General features: G+C 41.8%; 2 protein-coding genes across 5 annotated transcripts in view; one reads left to right on the top strand and one right to left on the bottom strand.

Annotated features, from left to right (window-relative positions):
* The window catches only part of txk (TXK tyrosine kinase), a 23,557-nt gene extending 21,254 nt beyond the window's left edge, over positions 1–2,303 (bottom strand). For 2 of the 4 annotated variants that reach the window (XM_082145930.1, XM_082145932.1), the window contains exon 1: positions 427–713. The gene's annotated coding sequence lies outside the window, so the exon portion shown is untranslated. Of the gene's footprint in view, positions 1–426; positions 714–2,105 lie in introns of those variants that run through there. The other 2 variants (XM_082145931.1, XM_082145929.1) reach the window with 2 other exon arrangements.
* Positions 873–20,000, top strand: part of tec (tec protein tyrosine kinase) — a 25,853-nt gene continuing 6,725 nt past the window's right edge. Inside the window, exons 1-13 of the mRNA XM_082145898.1 lie at positions 873–1,015; positions 2,324–2,497; positions 5,458–5,562; positions 8,683–8,764; positions 9,824–9,952; positions 12,004–12,053; positions 12,128–12,315; positions 13,725–13,790; positions 14,230–14,284; positions 14,746–14,825; positions 14,914–15,122; positions 19,340–19,511; positions 19,772–19,988. Coding sequence (XP_082002024.1) covers positions 2,360–2,497; positions 5,458–5,562; positions 8,683–8,764; positions 9,824–9,952; positions 12,004–12,053; positions 12,128–12,315; positions 13,725–13,790; positions 14,230–14,284; positions 14,746–14,825; positions 14,914–15,122; positions 19,340–19,511; positions 19,772–19,988 — 1,491 coding nt within the window. The 5' untranslated portion in view covers positions 873–1,015; positions 2,324–2,359. The remainder of the gene's footprint in view (positions 1,016–2,323; positions 2,498–5,457; positions 5,563–8,682; positions 8,765–9,823; positions 9,953–12,003; positions 12,054–12,127; positions 12,316–13,724; positions 13,791–14,229; positions 14,285–14,745; positions 14,826–14,913; positions 15,123–19,339; positions 19,512–19,771; positions 19,989–20,000) is intronic.

Genomic DNA, 20,000 nt, shown 5'->3' with positions numbered 1-20,000 from the left:
AAAAAAAATGAAAGGAAGCTTAATTGATTGTTCAACAGCAAATGTTATCCTTCCACCCTGATCTGTGTGTCATGGTCACAGTAAGGGATAAGCTTATATTAGTATAGTAGCAATAGTAGTATTGTAGTTTCATTAATTGTTTAAGAGTGTAGGCTATTGTATATTTTCAACGTCTCTAAATTTACAGAAACGTTTTCGTCAAGCCATCATCTCAACAAACTTCCATTTCGAGGTCAAATAACATTTATTTCCGCCGTAATTTCAGTTCGTTATAATTCTGCCCCCCCCCCCCCACACACACACACACACACACACACACATGTAGTGCAGTGAACGTTTACATTACAAGGCCTACTCTTATTTCTTATTCAATTATTTAAAAGTCTGAAAGATTTAAAAAAAAACACAAAAAAAAAAAACACTGACCAGTCCAGTAGATGGCGAAATGCGGCACTGGTGGGTTTGGCAACCATTAGAAACACAAAGAGGAAGAATATGCAGATTTAGAAGAAACAGAAATCACTGTACAAACATGTTGAGCATCTACTGAAATCATTTCATGTAACAAACTAGGGTAAACACCACACACACACACACACACACACACACACACACACACACACACACACACAAGAACATGTGACGTTATCTGTGTGCAAACATCAACAAACAGTCAAATTAAATATATCAATTGGCAGGTGAACGACGACGTTCAAAAACTCCAAAAAACGGAAAAATCATTTTTCATATGCGCTATTTCATGAACATGAACATGAACATGAATAAACAGACTTCTGGACTTCCTTGATTCATGCTTCCTGATCTCTAACCGCAGACACACACACTCTCTCTCTCTCTCTCTCTCTCTCTCTCTCTCTCTCTCGCACACACACACACACACACACACACACACACACACACACTCTCTCTCTCTCTCTCTCTCTCTCTCTCTCTCTCTCTCTCTCTCTCGCACACACACACTCACACACACACATACGCGGAAAACGTCCCGGAGGTAAGAAATGTTTTAATGTTAATTCGTTTATTGGACAGAGCTCGAGTCAATCTGTCAAATAAAACATCGTCTCTGTTTATGACCTTCACAGGAGTTTGGAAGTGAAAATGAAAGTTCTTTGTGAAATTATAGTTCGTCTGCGGTCATTTGAGTTTCTGTTCAACAATCAATTAAACAAAACAAACAAACATCTGCATTTGCGATTAATGTTTCATAGTACATAAAGGTTTGTCATGCTGTTCGTTGATTCATGAAGTCAATATCTGATATATGTATATAGTACTGATTTTGAAGTAGATCGAGAAGTTAGTTCTGTGAAATCTGAAATGAATGTAAATGTGAACTCATTTCTATAATCATTCTTGGACATGTTGAGACAGTCGGACTAAAGTGATCCAAGTTTTGGAAAGTTATTTGCTTGATTTTTTTTTTTATTTCCACAATTTTCATTGGGTATTTCTAGGCTATTGATATATTAAATTGTACTTGATTTAACCCGAGCTGTATTTATTACACAACAAATGACGGAAAGCTCAATATCAAGATCGCTCAAAGATCACATTCGGTTTATAACGGGCAGGTTTAGAGTCTCAACGCTGAAATATTCTTCTGTTTTATGGCGAGAAAGAGCCTTTATTTACTTCTCACTTTCAGAATGATTCTCCTTTCTGTAAAGACACGGGTTAGAGATTCTGCTGCAGGAAAACTTCATTCATGTCCTTTGAGAAACGAACAGATTTAATAAGCATATCAAAATAATACGAGTGCTGGGCAACGATTAATCAGATCCAAAATAAAAGTTTGTGTAATATAGAATATTTGCTTGTTTATACTGTATATTTATTCATAATTTATATAAACATAAATATCTTATATATCACATTTTTCTTAAACATGTATGCATGCAGTACACACACATATATTTTGTAAACACAAACTTTTATTTTGAACGCGATTAATCGAGGGCACTAATAAACATGAATGCACGATCCGAGTCTGTCCACCAGGGGACTCTTCTTCATAAATCTGATTCCACTGCATTTTGTCTGTGTTTTGGAGCCAGAAAATGAGAATGAGCCTCAAAGCTTACCGTGGTTCTCTGAGACTCAAACCCTTCCCGTCTGAAAGCTGAACGTCGAGCGATCTTGATCAGGTTGTTTGTACTGAAGCTCTGAGTGATCATCTTCTGTTGGTTTGAGGTTTTCCGTAAACACCTTGACACAGAGACGGTGTTGTGGTCAGAGAACAGCAGTGCAGTGGTCCCTGAACCAGCCGGCTCGGGTCACGACATGTGCTTGTGTTTCTCAGGTCCATGGCAGTTCTGGGCGTTCAGGTTCCTCAGAGATGAGCTTGACACCCATTCTGGAGGAAACGTTGATCAAACGTTCTCAGCAGAAGAAGCGAACGTCCCCGCTCAACTATAAAGAGAGAGTGTTCGTGCTCACCAAGAGCAAACTCACGTACTATGAGCTCAGAGCCGAGGTGAGAGAACACTTCACTAATAATATCAACACATGAAAGCCTTCGAAATGTTCTGAAAATGTTTTTTGGGGTTATGAGAGGAAACATATCATTCTTTAAACGTTACGGGTAGAGATGCACGATCTCTCGGTGTCGGCTGATATGCACACTTCTAATGTCGCCGTTATCGGCCCGATAATAACATTTAGCCGATATATTAAAGCTGATAAATAATGTATTATCTCCTTCAGCTGAGACTCTTCAGATGCGCACTGATCAACTGTTCTGAATTGCTTGAAATATGATTGGAAAATACAGTTCAGTGCAACATGTTCTGTCATATCGGCTTCATAAAATCATAATGAGAATTTTATAATTGTGTGTTTGGGAAGTGGCTTTTACTGGTGAGACTTTTGTTTTTGTAATCAGGCTCTCAAAAATTATAATTGGATTTAGATTTATCAGCCAATATATCGGTCATCAGCTTTCAAATATAAAGAATTATCGGTTATTGGTATCGGACAACATTTTCATATCGGTGCATCCCTAGTTATGGGAACGTTACTTCTCTGAACAAACGTCAGACAAACATCTAACTAAAACTTTCCATGAACGATGTATAAATTATGTTTTTATAAACCCAGTCAGAGGAAGATTGTGAACATGCGTCTCCTCCCCGAAACAACCATATATGAGCTTACAACGCCTCGTTTACTATATCCTCATCTGCTTATCATTTGCATATTCATCCTCGTGATCCATGTTTAACACGGTACAAGACATTAGGAGAATATGAGATACGGATGTGCATCACATTACATTGATAAAAATCATTTAGTAGCCGATCCTTGCAACTATTTTATCCAAATAGTATAAAATACATTTCAGAGAACGTTTTTCTCATCTTTTCCACTTGCCAAATAGTGTTTTTAATTGCTTTATATTTTTAATGGAAACAGTGCGTGCATTATTGATCATTATTTGCGTGTAAATATTTCCATTATCATGCGCTAAGCAAACATTAACACACAGCACGCCACAGGAAAAGTGTTCAAAAGCATTGCATTCACTACAAATATTTCTATTTATTCGAATATTGAAAATGTTGTAACTTCTCTGTAATGATTTCCTGTAATTTAAGTGCTTAACTCCATTAATGAGAGTGGCATATTTAATCTAAATGTGTATATTAGATGTAAAACATAGTTTAAATCATGCTTTTATGTATTTAAACTGTTATTGTGAACATGCACTGTATTTATGATTGGGATTCATAATGAAGATTTAAAGTGGCGTACGGCTCTCTCAGGGCCGGTTTTGTGCGACGCAACGGTTATAAACGAGGCCCTGATCACTGTCGAGTATGAGTCGAGTGAGTGTGAGTCGAGTCTCAGTCGAGTCTGAGTCGAGTGAGTGTGAGTCGAAGTCTGAGTGGAGTCTGAGTGGAGTCTCATTCGAGTCTGAGTCGAGTGAGTGTGAGTCGAGTCTCAGTCGAGTCTGAGTCGAGTGAGTGTGAGTCGAAGTCTGAGTGGACTCTGAGTGGAGTCTCAGTCGAGTCTGAGTCGAGTGAGTGGAGTCTGAGTGGAGTCTCAGTCGAGTCTGAGTCGAGTGAGTGGAGTCTGAGTGGAGTCTCAGTTGAGTCTCAGTCAAGTCTGAGTCGAGTCTGAGTTGAGTCTGAGTGGAGTCTGAGTGGAGTCTGAGTGGAGTCTGAGTGGAGTCTCAGTCGAGTGAGTGTGAGTCGAAGTCTGAGTGGACTCTGAGTGGAGTCTGAGTGGAGTCTCAGTCGAGTCTGAGTTGAGTGAGTGGAGTCTGAGTGGAGTCTCAGTTGAGTCTGAGTGGAGTCTGAGTGGACTCTGAGTGGAGTCTGAGTGGAGTCTCAGTCAAGTCTGAGTGGAGTCTGATTGAGGGTTATTGAGTGTGATTTAGGGTTATTGAGTGTGATTGAGGGTTATTGAGTGTGATTGAGGGTTATTGAGTGTTATTGAGTGTTATTGAGTGTTATTGAGTATGATTGAGGGTTATTGAGGATTATTGAGTGTGATTGAGGGTTATTGAGTGTGATTGAGGGTTATTGAGTGTGATTGAGGGTTATTGAGGATTATAGAGTGTGACTGAGGATTATTGAGTGTGATTGAGGATTAGTGAGGGTTATTGAGGATTATTGAGGGTTATTGAGGGTTATTGAGCGTGATTGAGGGTTATTGAGTGTGATTGAGGGTTATTGAGTGTGATTGAGGGTTATTGAGGATTATAGAGTGTGACTGAGGATTATTGAGTGTGATTGAGGATTATTGAGGGTTATTGAGGATTATTGAGGGTTATTGAGGGTTATTGAGTGTGATTGAGGGTTATTGAGTGTGATTGAGGGTTATTGAGTGTGATTGAGGGTTATTGAGTGTGATTGAGGGTTATTGAGGATTATAGAGTGTGATTGAGGGTTATTGAGTGTGATTGAGGATTATTGAGGGTTATTGAGGATTATTGAGGGTTATTGAGGGTTATTGAGTGTGATTGAGGGTTATTGAGTGTGATTGAGGATTAGTGAGGGTTATTGAGAATTATTGAGGGTTATTGAGTGTGATTGAGGGTTATTGAGTGTGATTGAGGGTTATTGAGTGTGATTGAGGGTTATTGAGGATTATAGAGTGTGACTGAGGATTATTGAGTGTGATTGAGGATTATTGAGGGTTATTGAGGATTATTGAGGGTTATTGAGTGTGATTGAGGGTTATTGAGTGTGATTGAGTGTGATTGAGGGTTATTGAGTGTGATTGAGGGTTATTGAGTGTGATTGAGGATTATTGAGGGTTATTGAGGATTATTGAGGGTTATTGAGGGTTATTGAGTGTGATTGAGGGTTATTGAGTGTGATTGAGGGTTATTGAGGATTATAGAGTGTGACTGAGGATTATTGAGTGTGATTGAGGATTATTGAGGGTTATTGAGGGTTATTGAGTGTGATTGAGGGTTGTGTTTTGCAGAAGAGGCTGAAGAAGGGCTCTGTGGAACTGCAGAGGATCAAGTGTGTGGAGATCGTGAAGAACAGCACCGCCATCATCCCCTGCCAGAACAAATACCCCTTCCAGGTCTTTATTACAACCTCAACACATCAAAACTGATGCAAACACACGCTGTAACAAAATATTTGTATCATGAAGTTATCGTTGGAGAATGTCTTACAAGAACAGGCTTTCTACTTCAACATTTCACTTGTTAATTGCCATATTTGTGAAATTTACTAGCAATTTCTGAGTGAAAATTTTTTCTGCACCAAGTTTATTTGGTATACATCAGGGGCCTATGCCATGAAGCCGGGTTAGGTGGATAGCCAGTGTTTCAGTTTAGTTTGCGCCATATGAGAGGAACTACCGCTCCACGGCTAACCTGCTCCGGGTCAGGTGATGTTCCAGGTGAGAGGTTGCAAACCGAACTTGGACCAATCAGCTGTGAGCAAAGTGTCACATGTCTGATGATGCGATTAAGTCACTCCTCCTGTTTCTACTCCAAATTAAAGGTCACTACACAGCAAATGATTTTTAAAGACAAAATCGTCTGGCTTTTAGTAATGCTAATTTAGAATAATAATTTTGTAAGATTTAGATAATATTTATGTAATTATTATACCCTTAATCGATCACACATGTACAATATTAGTTCAACAATTATTATTACGCAGAGTTTAAATGAATAAATATATAAAGGAGATATAAATACGCTTTAGAATCAATAGATTAAGCTATAAAATGACTACATGTGAGCTTAAATGTTCAATTCTCTCTATACCTTCATCAACTATAAGCTAACTTCACAACTTTTACTGGTTTGGTTTTGTCAACTCGAAACTAATCTTGCAACCCTGAGTTTGTTCAACTAGCATCACGGTACAGGCCCCAGATGCTTATAGTCAGAGCTCGAATTGAGTCAAGTCTTATGGGGGGTCCCCAAGTTTTTTTTGGGCGGGGGGTTGGTTAGTCTCGCAATATACACTTTATACAAAATATACAGTATATTTGATCATAATATGCGTATATATACTATTTATTAAAAACGCTGGATAAAGAATTGTGTATATATATATAATTCTTCTTTTAAATTACTTACTAAAGTAATATGGATTTAGAGGGTGAAAATTTCTAACCTCCCAAACTCAAAATTTTCTAGTGACTGATAACATCTAAATTTTGCAATTGGCCCAAGTGAAATTCTGTAAATTAAATTGAATAATTTACAGATTTTCACTTGGGCCAATTGAAAAATTTAGATGTTATCAGTCACTAGAAAATTTTGAGTTAGGGAGGTTAGAATTTTTTTACAGTGTACTTAGTGTATATATATATAAACTCAGTCTCTTTTGCCACAACTGAAATGGAGAACTGAACATAACTATATATAATGTGTTACATAGAAATGTAGAAAACACGTTTCGGCCCAGATCCGGCCCACATCTGGCACTTGTGGAATGCGGATCTGACCCACATGCAGCGTGGAATGATGACAGTTGGGCGGCTCACTCCTGTTTGCCAGATCTGGGCCACAAGCAGGCCATAGCAATGCCACATGTCAGCCAAGAGCAAAGAAATAAACCAGAACTGGACCTTATCTGAGCCGCAAAACCTGTGTATATTAAATATGGAGTCATTTCAGCCTTAATAAGCCTGTTAACAAGCAGAATCACTGAAGGAAAGAAGAGAACAGAAAAAGAGTCGAGCAGAAACACAAGAACTACAACTGACTTCAGCCACAGTCTAAGATGAACTGAAGCGAAAAGGAGACATTAAATCTGTGAAGATCTCAGCAGAGGAGGATTAAACAACTCCACAAACAGCATCTTAGACTGTGGCTGAAGTCAGTTGTAGTTCTTGTGTTTCTGCTCGTCTCTTTTTCTGTCCTCTTCTTTCCTTCAGTGATTCTGCTTGTTAACAGGCTTATTAAGGCTGAAATGACTCTATATTTAATATCAGACTTTGTGGCTCAGATAAGGTCCGTTTATCAATGACAGCCTTTAGATTTCGATTGTAAAACTAATTAAAATATAAACTAATGGTTTAAAAATGTGTTATTTGTTAAGTGACCATGGTATAAGCGGGTTAATGCCCTGCGAGGTGTCCATTGTCAGGTATTAATGGACTTCGGCGGAGGCAACCGTCCGACGCGCATTAATACCTGACAATGGACACCTCGTCGGGCATTAACCCTTACTTATCCATCTTCATCGAGATCTCTAGCACTCCTGTAGAACCAGGAGGACTATTAATAATGAAAAATTAGTAACTTAAGCCTAAGTGTTTCCAATTTATGCAAGGAATACAAAAGCCCCGGCATGGAGTGGACAGATATAAAGTAGAAAGATATACAGAGAGAAACAATTACCCCTAAAAAAAGTCAGTAAGAAGCTTTCTTTTCCCGACTGGGAGTGGAGGTTTATTTTTCTCCATTTTTTAAAAAGCTAAAATTAGCTTCACCGGAGCGGCGCCAAACAAACAATCCTGTCAGTCAACGATGTCATGCGCGCGCACTGCGCTCTTTAGATGTGGGGCGGGGCGTTTACATTTTAAAGAGACAACTAGCTATAAACAAACTTAAAATAAATTATTGTAAATAATCAATTCACGAAATGTACTGTATCCATTGCATGCATTTAATCAGATTTGTCATTATTATTTTTACTAAAATAAAAATATCTGAGGGACCCCCCTAATTCTATTTTTTATTTCTTATGGGGGGTCCCTAATACCTTATGGGGGGTCCCGGATCCCCCCAGCCCCCCCTCAATTTGAGCACTGCTTATAGTTCACTCTTAAAAATAAATGTTATCTAAGTCAGCTTTATTTAAATAGAGCTTTTTACAACACAGATTGTTTTGAAGCAGCTTTACAGAGATAACAGGAAAATAATGCAACAAAGTTTGTCTGTAGAAGAGAATAGCGTCACAGTCCAGCTTAAGTAAGTTCACTGATGATTCATTTCTGTTGTAAAAAAGTTATTAATTTAGTTCATTTATAAATAGAGAGGAGAAAACATTGATGCCATCGTCCAGCTCAGTTAAGTTCTCATATAATGGTTCTTTATTGGTTCCATGAGGAACCTTTAACATCTATGGAACCACAAACGGTTCTTTAGATCATTATCCTCTAGGAAAACAGTGTTGTTTTAAAGCACGAGACACGGACGCATCAGATCAAGCCTCTCTCTCTCTCTCTCTTCAGGTCGTTCATGACTCCACCACGCTGTATATTTTCGCTCCCAGTAATGAGAGTCGAAGCGTTTGGGTCCAGAACATCAAGGAAGGTCAGTGAGATTCTCATGTGTTTCATAAGCAACATGTATTTAAGGACTGTACTCTATGTTAATAATTTCTCGCATTTACACGACCCAAAACCACTGAAACTACTGAAGAAACAGTCACACTTCCACAGTGAACGCAGAACTGACACACTGTCGAGGAACGAAGAGCCACAAATAACAAATATATCAAAAATCAATCATTTAAAAATACTTTTTTGTCTTTAAACATGATGTGTGTGGTGTATAATCGTTCCAGACCACCTTCATTTCAATCTCTTTTCACACACACTTTGTCTCAAAAGCAGCTTTACATAAGTTCATAAGTTCATTATGTTAATATTTGAAACATCTTAATGTCTTCTAGTCACATTGATCAGTTTGGATTTGCAGACAGGATAGTTTACCAGATCATTTATTATAGCATGTCAAATTCAGAAACTCTGGCAATAACCAAACAGGCCAATCTCACTCATCCAGAATCCCAGAATAACCAGTAGCGAGTGCAGCCTTACGGAGAGACTCAGGAAGAGTTTCTGAATGTTAGTGGAGACATTTCTGTAGTTATTGTGGAGTTACATTGATCATCTCATCATCATGTTTAACTTCTCCACAAGTGTCCACAGTTCCTGAGGTGTTTATAAGACAGCGGTGACATGTCCTGGTCAATAGTGTTCAGTGCTCGTCTGTGCTCAACCACAGAACAGTTTCAGGCTTTGCTGGATCTTTATCATTGCGTTAGAACTGGTCTCTGTCGTCGCTTGTGAAACCAAATGTCGGCTGGTGTGTGTAAACATTCAGATTAAGGGCCGGTAATATTATAATAAGATCCTCTTCATACGTCAGAAGGAGAGTGAAATCTGATCGGCTTATTTTTTTACATGCTTGCAGAGAAAGGCTCACCAGAACACAGTTACTGGGTTTCACTTTTCACGTTTTCTGTGTTGGTAGAAGCACCGATTATAGCACTGAAACACGGAGAAAGTCCGATTTTCATGATATGTCCCCTTTAATGTTCACACATGACCCCTCCAGTGCAGACAACTGTGTGTGTGTGTTCCTTAGAGATAAAGCACAACGCTCAGATCGCAGCCAAGTTCCACCCTCAGTTCTGGCAGGAGGGAGAGTGGCTATGCTGTGGACAGGTGGATAAACTCGCGCCGGGCTGCGAGGGCTACAACCTGTTCGGGGACGGTGAGAGCCACGCCCACATCTCAACATCCAATCACCAACAGAACCAAGCCACGCCCACATCTCAACATCCAATCACCAACAGAACCAAACCACGCCCACATCTCAACATCCAGTCACCAACAGAACCAGGCCACACCCACATCTCAAAATCCAATCACCAACAGAACCAAGCCCCGCCCACATCTCAACATCCAATCACCAACAGAACCAAACCACATCTCAACATCCAATCACCAACAGAACAAAGCCCCGCCCACATCTCAACATCCAATCACCAACAGAACCAGGCCACACCCACATCCCAACATCCAATCACCAACAGAACCAAACCACACCCACATCTCAACATCCAATCACCAACAGAACCAAACCACGCCCACATCTCAACATCCAATCACCAACAGAACCAGGCCACACCCACATCTCAACATCCAATCACCAACAGAACCAGGCCACACCCACATCTCAAAATCCAATCACCAACAGAACCAAACCACGCCCACATCTCAACATCCAATCACCAACAGAACCAAGCCCCGCCCACATCTCAACATCCAATCACCAACAGAACCAATCCCCGCCATGCATTTGATCTTCTCTGATCATCCCCTTCACTCAGATATATGTCACAATACGAAACAAATGATCTGTCTCTCTTTCCATTTCATCGCGACTTAAAGGTTTAGTTCACTTCAGAATTAAAATTTCCTGATAATTTACTCTCCTCCTCGTCATTCAAGATGTTCATGTCTTTCTTTCTTCAGTGGAAAAGAAATGAAGGTTTTTGAGGAAAACACTCAAGGGTTGTTCTCCATATAGTGTCTTCAATGGGGTCCAACGGGTCGAAGGTCCAGATGTGAGTTTCAGTGCAGCTTCAAAGTCTCGACACGATCCAGCCGAGGAATAAGAGTCTTATCTAGATAAACCAGCCGACATTTTAGAACAAAATAAACATTTATATACTTTAACCACTAATGCTGGTCTTCCAGTAGAAAGGTTGAAAGGTCAAACGTGATGTAGGCGTAAGAACCGACCAAGTGTTTACTAAGTGAACGTGCAAAGACTCAGTCAAACGCCCTTTACAAAATAAATAAAAGGTAAAACTACGATATCTGACGATTTTGAAGTTGGAGGAGAAATTGAGATGTGAGTGTTTCGCCCTACTCTACATTTCTGACCCAGAACATGCGTGACCTTTCAAACCTAATGTATGTCGCATCACTAGTGCAAGACCAGCATCTGTGGTTAAACATATATAAATGTTTATTTTTGTTCTAAAATGTCGGCTGGTTTGTCTAGATAAGACTCTTATTCCTCGGCTGGATCGTGAAGAGACTTTGAAGCTGCACTGAAACTCACATCTGGACCTTCAACCCGTTGGACCCCATTGAAGTCACTATATGGAGGAACATCCTGGAGTGTTTTCCTCAAAAACCTTCATTTCTTTTCTAATCCTTTAAATCTTCTGAAGTTTTATTTATTTCAAAGCATCCTCAAACAATGGACATTTCTCATGTAAGGCAGGGATGCACTGATGATGGCTGATACCAATAACCGATAATTCTTTATATTTGAAAGCCGATAACCGATATATTGGCTGATAAATCTAAATCCAATTATAATTTTTGAGAGCCTGATTACAAAAACAAAAGTCTCATCATTAAAATCCACTTCCCAAACACACAATTATAAAGTTCTCATTATGATTTTATGAAGCCGATATGACAGAACATGTTGCACTGAACTGTATTTTCCAATCATATTTCAAGCAATTCAGAACAGTTGATCAGTGCGCATCTGAAGAGTCTCAGCTGAAGGAGATAATACATTATTTATCAGCTTTAATATATCGGCTAAATGTTATTATCGGGCCGATAACGGCGACATTAGAAGTGTGCATATCAGCCGACACCGAGAGATCGTGCATCTCTAATGTAGGCGTCACATTCAGCCGCTCATGATATATTTGCAGTTGGTCTCATATGTGACGTGTGCATCACTGATTGTGTTATTCTCCTGTACTGTAAATAACTGGAGTGTTTCTCTCTCAGTTTCCCGTAAACCTCTTCCTCCGGTTCCTGGAGACGACAGCGCCTCTGCGGTGAGTTTACACTCCTCATCTGTGTGTGTTACTGGTCCTGAGTTTCACGTGTGTAACCAGTGTATTCTCCACAGGCTCGCCGGCCGCCCCCGCCCCCCCCACAGGAGGCACAGGAAGAGGCGGGGCCTGGACAGGAAGTGGTCATCGCGCTGTATGACTTCGAAGGGCTGGAGCCTCATGATTTGACGCTGAAGACGGGCGAAGAGTACGTGATCCTGGAGAAGTGTGACGTCAACTGGTACAAGGCCCGAAACACACACGGGTGCGTCTCTACCAGCTTCTCTAATGTGTGTTCAGGGTCAAACCCTAACCCTAACCTAACCCTAACCTAGGGTCAAACCCTAACCCTAACACACACGGGTGCGTCTCGACCAGCTTCTCTAATGTGTGTGTTCAGTGTCAAACCCTAACCCTAACCCTAACCCTAACACACACGGGTGCATCTCGACCAGCTTTTCTAATGTGTGTTCAGGGTCAAACATCTCCTTTTAAATGGCTTCTAAACCTCTCGGTGATCTGAGCTCATTCACCTCAGTGTTATAATAGTTCACCAGAGAAAGAATGCAAGTTGATTCACTGCAGAAAAATATTTTCTCACTCAGTATTTTTGTCTTGTTTCCAGTCCAAATGTCAAACCGATGTGAGTTTTTGCTTAAAAAAGCAGAATGATCTGCCAATGGGGTTAGAAAAATATGCTTGTTTCCGTTTGAATTAGGGTTATTTTTCTGACCCCATTGGCAGATCATTCTGCTTTTTTAAGCATCATCTTTATTTAGATGTTTTTCCCCCAGAAAACAGGATATAATATCTTATGGGATTTTACTCATCTAGTAAATGCATCTTGATTTAAGAAATGTTAGATATTTGGACTGGAAACAAGACAAAAATACTAAGTAAGAAAAGCATTTTTTGCAGTGTAAAAATATTAAATCCAATATTTAATGATCCCGATCACGTGTGTGTTTGAGGCTATCCCGATCCGGATCACGTGTGTGTTTGATGCTATCCTGATCCGGATCACGTGTGTGTTTGAGGCTATCCTGATCCGGATCACGTGTGTGTTTGAGGCTATCCTGATCCGGATCACGTGTGTGTTTGAGGCTATCCTGATCCGGATCACGTGTGTGTTTGAGGCTATCCCGATTCGGATCACGTGTGTGTTTGAGGCTATCCTGATCCGGATCACGTGTGTGTTTGAGGCTATCCTGATCCGGATCACGTGTGTGTTTGAGGCTATCCTGATCCGGATCACGTGTGTGTTTGAGGCTATCCTGATCCGGATCACGTGTGTGTTTGAGGCTATCCTGATCCGGATCACGTGTGTGTTTGAGGCTATCCCGATTCGGATCACGTGTGTGTTTGAGGCTATCCTGATCCGGATCACGTGTGTGTTTGAGGCTATCCCGATTCGGATCACGTGTGTGTTTGAGGCTATCCTGATCCGGATCACGTGTGTGTTTGAGGCTGATCCTGATCCAGATCATGAATATCATTATAATCGTCCCATTATTTGCTCTAAAGTGTCAGACTGTGTGACTTTCATTGAAAGTGTGTTTGAACTCTTCCTGTAATGTTTGCTCTTTCCCATCATGTATATTGTGATGTACTGGAATGATTATAGTTATTGTTGTTGTGTGTGTGTGTGTGTGTGTGTGTTGTGTGTTGCTGCAGAGACGAGGGCTACATCCCAAGCAACTACGTGACTGAGAAGGAGTCGGACTCCCTGGAGCAGTTCATGTGAGTGACATCATCTCTGAACATCACAGCTCACACACACTCATATTAGAGTTTCATCACACATCCACATGTGACCGAGCACTAGTTGTGTGTGTGTGTATATATAATGTTGAGCTGCTTCATATTTTTGTGGAAACTGTGATGAAGTTTATTTTTCATGATTCTTTGTTGAATAGAAAGATAAAAAAAAAACAGCATTTATTTGAAACAGAATCTTTTGTTACATTATTAATGTCTTTCCTGTCACTTTTGATCAGTTTAATGCATGTTTGATGAATTAAAGTATTAATTTCTTTTAAAAATCTTACTGAATATTAGAATATATTTGCTTAATAAGTGTTTATTTTCATTTGTTTCTGTATGTTTTGTTAGGGTTGTATTTTGTGTTTTATGATCAGATTTTAAACATCAGTTGTTTATGTGTGTGTTTGTGTTTCAGATGGTTCTGTAAAAATGTGAATCGCAGCAAAGCTGAAGAGCTGCTCAGGAAAGAGGTGTGTGTGTGTGAGAGTGTGAGAGTGTGAGAGTGTGTGTGTGTGTGTGTGTGTGTGTGTGTGTGTGTGTGTATGTGTGTGTGTGTGTGTGAGAGAGAGTGAGTGTGTGTCTGTGTGAGAGTGTGTGTGTGTGTGTGTGTGTGTGTGTGTGTGAGAGAGAGAGTGAGTGTGTGTCTGTGTGAGAGTGTGTGTGTATGCGAGAGTGAGTGTGTGTGTGTGTGTGTGTGTGTGTGTGTGTGTGTGCGAGAGTGAGTGTGTGTGTGTGTATGCACGCGCGCGCGTGTGTGTGTGTGTGTGTGTGTGTGTGTGTGTGCGAGAGTGAGTGTGTGTGTGTGTGTATGCACGCGCGTGTGTGTGTGTATGTGTGTGTGTGTGTGTGTGTGTGTGTGTGTGAGAGAGTATGTAGTATCAGTGTGAACGTTCAGAACAGTGTGTGTTAAACACTCTAATACTGTGTTCAGGGTAAGGAAGGGGGTTTTATGGTTCGAGTGTCCAGCAACACTGGGACATACACTGTGTCACTGTACACCAAGAACACAGGGTGAGACTCACACACACACACACACACACACACACATGATGCGATGCTGATAGTGTGTGTTGGTGGTAACAGTGTCTGCTGGTTGTAGGGATGGAGTAGCGACGGTCAGACATTACCAGATCAAAGAAACACACGGCTCTCCGACACAGTTCTTCCTGGCAGAGAAGTACGTGTTCGGCAGCATCTCTGAGCTCATCGAGTACCACAAACACAACGCAGCGGGACTCGTGTCCAGACTCCGGCACGCCGTGGGGGACCAGACCAGAGGAGCGCCGCCCACAGCAGGGTTCAGCTACGGTACACACAACCTGACACACACACACACTGAACACACACACACTGACACAGACCAGAGGAGCGCCGCCCACAGCAGGGTTCAGCTACGGTACACACACAACCTGACACACACACACACTGAACACACACACACTGAACACACACACACACACACACACACACACATTTTAACGATTTATTTAAGTCCACTTAAAAGAAAATGATTTACAGGGACATAAATACTACAGATGCAGTCAAATGCATGTACATAATCATGGACCAGTGGCATACAGCAGATCTTCACAATATTAAGCATATCACTCAGTTGTTATGGATACAAGTAGCACCGCCTCCGCCAGATATGACGGCTACCTATAATAGCAGACAGAGCACAGTACTTTGCTAGCCGTTTAGCCCTCTTTTTGGGCATCCCTAGTTGTTGAAGACCTCTTACAACCAGCCTGTGTGTGTGTGTGTGTGTGTGTGTGTGTGTGTGTGTGTGTGTGTGTGTGTGTGTGTGTGTGTGCGTGTCCTAAACTACCAAATATGAACACAAATAGTCGGCTCTGATAACCTAATTCTGAGATGATGTTTAGGAGTGGTTGATATTTAATAATCTTAGTCATAAAGGCTTCTTCCATACTATAGTCAAAGGTACATGCAACCTCCACAATGAACACCTCGCTGATCTCCTCATTAACCACAACAACATCTGGTGTATTAGCAGACACATGAGAAAAGGTTTCAGAGCTATTACAATTCTGAAACATGGATGATTTTACACAAGAATGTTTGTACATTTTCACTGAAGATGAGAAATTACTTGATATGTCTTTCACTATAAGATCCACTATTCTGTCGTGGCGTGCGATGTACATTCCTTTATAGGCATGGCAGCCATTCAAGATATGTGGCAGTGTCTCGGTGATCTGCTCTGTAGTGTGATGCAAACAAGGAGGAGCCTGGGTTGTAGGAAACCAGATAGAAAGGTTGAGTCTGGTTGGAAGAACTTGTAGTCTGGCTTTTACTGTAAAAATAGCAATGTCCTCACTGAGTGCAGTATTCTGAAGAAATGAGTGAGAAACAGAGTGATCAGCAGAGGAGAGACACGCAAGCTTCCCCTGAAGCTTCAGTCCAGTCCAGTGCTGTTTCTGGTGATACTGGTGTAGGTCCAGGAGAGTTGGCCGGGCACCTGTGGATGTTAGCGTGTGGCTGTGACCACCGTATGTGGCTGTTGCCCTGACAGAGGTCAGGGGGTCAGTAATGATGTCCTCAGAGACCCTCACAGTCCCAGAGTCAGACCGCACCCACTCCAGTGATGCTCCAGTTCGGACACAGAGGTCGTTCAGGTCCGGCCAGTCTGATCAGACACCAAAGCCGGCAGAATGGGTGTCAAGTTTCCCGCTGGGTTTTCTTTTAAAGCCAAGGAAGTGTGGATCCGACTCCTTGGCCAGCGGCACCTTGCGTCTCCGGAGGTCCAGGAACAGGGAGGATCGGGCCAGCTCTCTCACATCTTTGTCATCATTATTCATCATGTTCAGAAGACGGGAAATCCGCATGTTGGTATAAATCCATATCACGTTTGGTGCCCCCAACCCTCCTTCCCACTGGGGATGAAAGATGATATCACGGGTACTGTGCGTGTTCAGTCCAAACCACTTTCGCACTTTCACTCACGGTCTTGTTATTCATTTCACTCAGCACTTTCTGTTGGATATGAACGTTGGAGAATAGATGTTGTACTTTAGTCAGCGCCACCTGTCTAATAGCCTCTAACTTCAGAGTCAGTGGCAGTGAGCATCTGTCAATCAAGTCCAGCCTGGAAGTCTGACAGGATGATGTTTACTTGCTCCTTCCATTCTCCTGCAATGTTCATTTTATGTCCAAGATAAGTGTATGTCTCATGAAGAGAGTATACACGTACAGGTTTTGTTGCTACTGTGAACACTGGGCATTTATCAGTTTTTGAACGGTACCACCTGTTCCCTCCACTTCTCCTCCCCCTCCTCATCCCGTCCCCTCCTCCTCATCCCGTCCCCTCCCCCTCCTCCTCCTCCTCCCCCTCCTCCTCCTCATCCCGTCCCCTCCCCCTCCTCATCCTCATCCTCATTTTCTTGCCGTTAGTGGAGCCTGGGTTAGGGTTAGGGCTGGGCTAGTCTACAGAGCTCACGTGTCTTACAGTGTGTTCAGGGGACAGGCAGCCATGTTTGCTGGTTTCTATTGTGATTAATGCCAGGGGCGACATTGACTCGCCACAATATATATATACAGTGAGGAAAATAAGTATTTGAACACCCTGCTATTTTGCAAGTTCTCCCACTTAGAGATCATGGAGGGGTCTGAAATTGTCATCGTAGGTGCATGTCCACTGTGAGAGACATAATCAAAACAAAAAAAATCCAGAAATCACAATGTATGATTTTTTAACTATTTATTTGTATGATACAGCTGCAAATAAGTATTTGAACACCTGAGAAAATCAATGTTAATATTTGGTACTGTAGCCTTTGTTTGCAATTACAGAGGTCAAACGTTTCCTGTAGTTTTTCACCAGGTTTGCACACACTGCAGGAGGGATTTTGGCCCACTCCTCCACACAGATCTTCTCTAGATCAGTCAGGTTTCTGGGCTGTCGCTGAGAAACACGGAGTTTGAGCTCCCTCCAAAGATTCTCTATTGGGTTTAGGTCTGGAGACTGGCTAGGCCACGCCAGAACCTTGATATGCTTCTTACAGAGCCACTCCTTGGTTACCCTGGCTGTGTGCTTCGGGTCATTGTCATGTTGGAAGACCCAGCCTCGACCCATCTTCAAGGCTCTAACTGAGGGAAGGAGGTTGTTCCCCAAAATCTCGCAAAACATGGCCCCGGTCATCCTCTCCTTAATACAGTGCAGTCACCCTGTCCCCTGTGCAGAAAAACACCCCCAAAGCATGATGCTACCACCCCCATGCTTCACAGTAGGGATGGTGTTCTTGGGATGGTACTCATCATTCTTCTTCCTCCAAACACGGTTAGTGGAATTATGACCAAAAAGTTCTATTTTGGTCTCATCTGACCACATGACTTTCTCCCATGACTCCTCTGGATCATCCAAATGGTCATTGGCAAACTTAAGACAGGCCTTGACATGTGCTGGTTTAAGCAGGGGAACCCTCCGTGCCATGCATGATTTCAAACCATGACGTCTTAGTGTATTACCAACAGTAACCTTGGAAATGGTGGTCCCAGCTCTTTTCAGGTCATTGACCAGCTCCTCCCGTGTAGTTCTGGGCTGATTTCTCACCTTTCTTAGGCTCATTGAGACCCCACGAGGTGAGATCTTGCATGGAGCCCCAGTCCGAGGGAGATTGACAGTCATGTTTAGCTTCTTCCATTTTCTAATGATTGCTCCAACAGTGGACCTTTTTTCACCAAGCTGCTTGGCAATTTCCCCGTAGCCCTTTCCAGCCTTGTGGAGGTGTACAATTTTGTCTCTAGTGTCTTTGGACAGCTCTTTGGTCTTGGCCATGTTAGTAGTTGGATTCGTACTGATTGTATGGGGTGGACAGGTGTCTTTATGCAGCTAACGACCTCAAACAGGTGCATCTAATTTAGGATAATAAATGGAGTGGAGGTGGACATTTTAAAGGCAGACTAACAGGTCTTTGAGGGTCAGAATTCCAGCTGATAGACAGGTGTTCAAATACTTATTTGCAGCTGTATCATACAAATAAATAGTTTAAAAAATCATATATTGTGATTTCTGGATTTTTTTTTTTTAGATTATGTCTCTCACAGTGGACATGCACCTACGATGACAATTTCAGACCCCTCCATGATTTCCAAGTGGGAGAACTTGCAAAATAGCAGGTTGTTCAAATACTTTTTCCTCACTGTATATATATAAACTAAACAAAAATAAAATATTTGATTTGTTTAGCTGCACCTGACCAGTAACTAACTTTTAAGAGCCGTGAACATGTAAAGGTGTTATTAAATTACTGAAAATATTTTAGGACAAAATATTTTAGCTCAATGTTTTCGGCTCAAAAAAATTTATTGGGAATCCCTGCTGTGGCGAAACAATCACACACACGTCACGTATGGGTCAGAGGTCAGGGGTCACACCACACGTCTGATCTCCTGAGGAACCTCGCGCATGATGATGAACTTCTTAGCAGTATTTTGCATCATTAATTCTGTAATTTTCCTGTTGAGGCCACTATAGAAATAAAGCCGACTCGATGTGTGATGTGCAGATAAATGGGAGATCAACCCGTCGGAGCTGACCTTCATGAAGGAGCTGGGATGTGGCCAGTTTGGAGTGGTGCGACTGGGAAAGTGGAGGGCGCAGCATAAAGTGGCCATTAAGACCGTCCGGGAAGGAGCCATGAGTGAAGATGATTTCATAGAGGAAGCCAAGATCATGATGTAGGAGTCACACACACACACACACACACACACACACCGTGAGAGTCAAATAATGCTTTTCTTACTCAGTATTTTTGTCTTGTTTCCAGTCCAAATATCTAAAAATTCTTAAATCAAGATGCATTTACTAGATGAGTAAAATGACATAAGATATACTATACATACATAGAAGAATACTAAGTAAGAAAATAATGTTTTGCAGTGCAGCTCCGAGTGTTTAGCTCACGTGTGTGTGTGTGTGTGTGTGTGTGTTCCCGCAGGAATCTGTCCCACCGTAACCTGGTGCAGCTGTACGGCGTGTGTACCCAGCAGAGGCCCATCTACCTGGTGACGGAGTTCATGGAGCTGGGCTGCCTGCTCAACTACCTGCGCCAGCGGAGAGGAGCACTGGGAGCATTGGAGCTGCTGGGAATCTGCCACGACGTGAGCCTGGGCATGCAGCATCTGGAGCAGAACGGGTTCATCCACCGAGACCTGGTGAGAACACAC

This window comes from Leuciscus leuciscus (genome assembly GCF_965113295.1).
Source record: "Leuciscus leuciscus genome assembly, chromosome: 18".
Lineage (NCBI taxonomy): Eukaryota > Metazoa > Chordata > Actinopteri > Cypriniformes > Leuciscidae > Leuciscus > Leuciscus leuciscus.
Note: the sequence above shows the minus strand (reverse complement) of the source record. Positions and strands in the feature narration are given on the sequence as shown.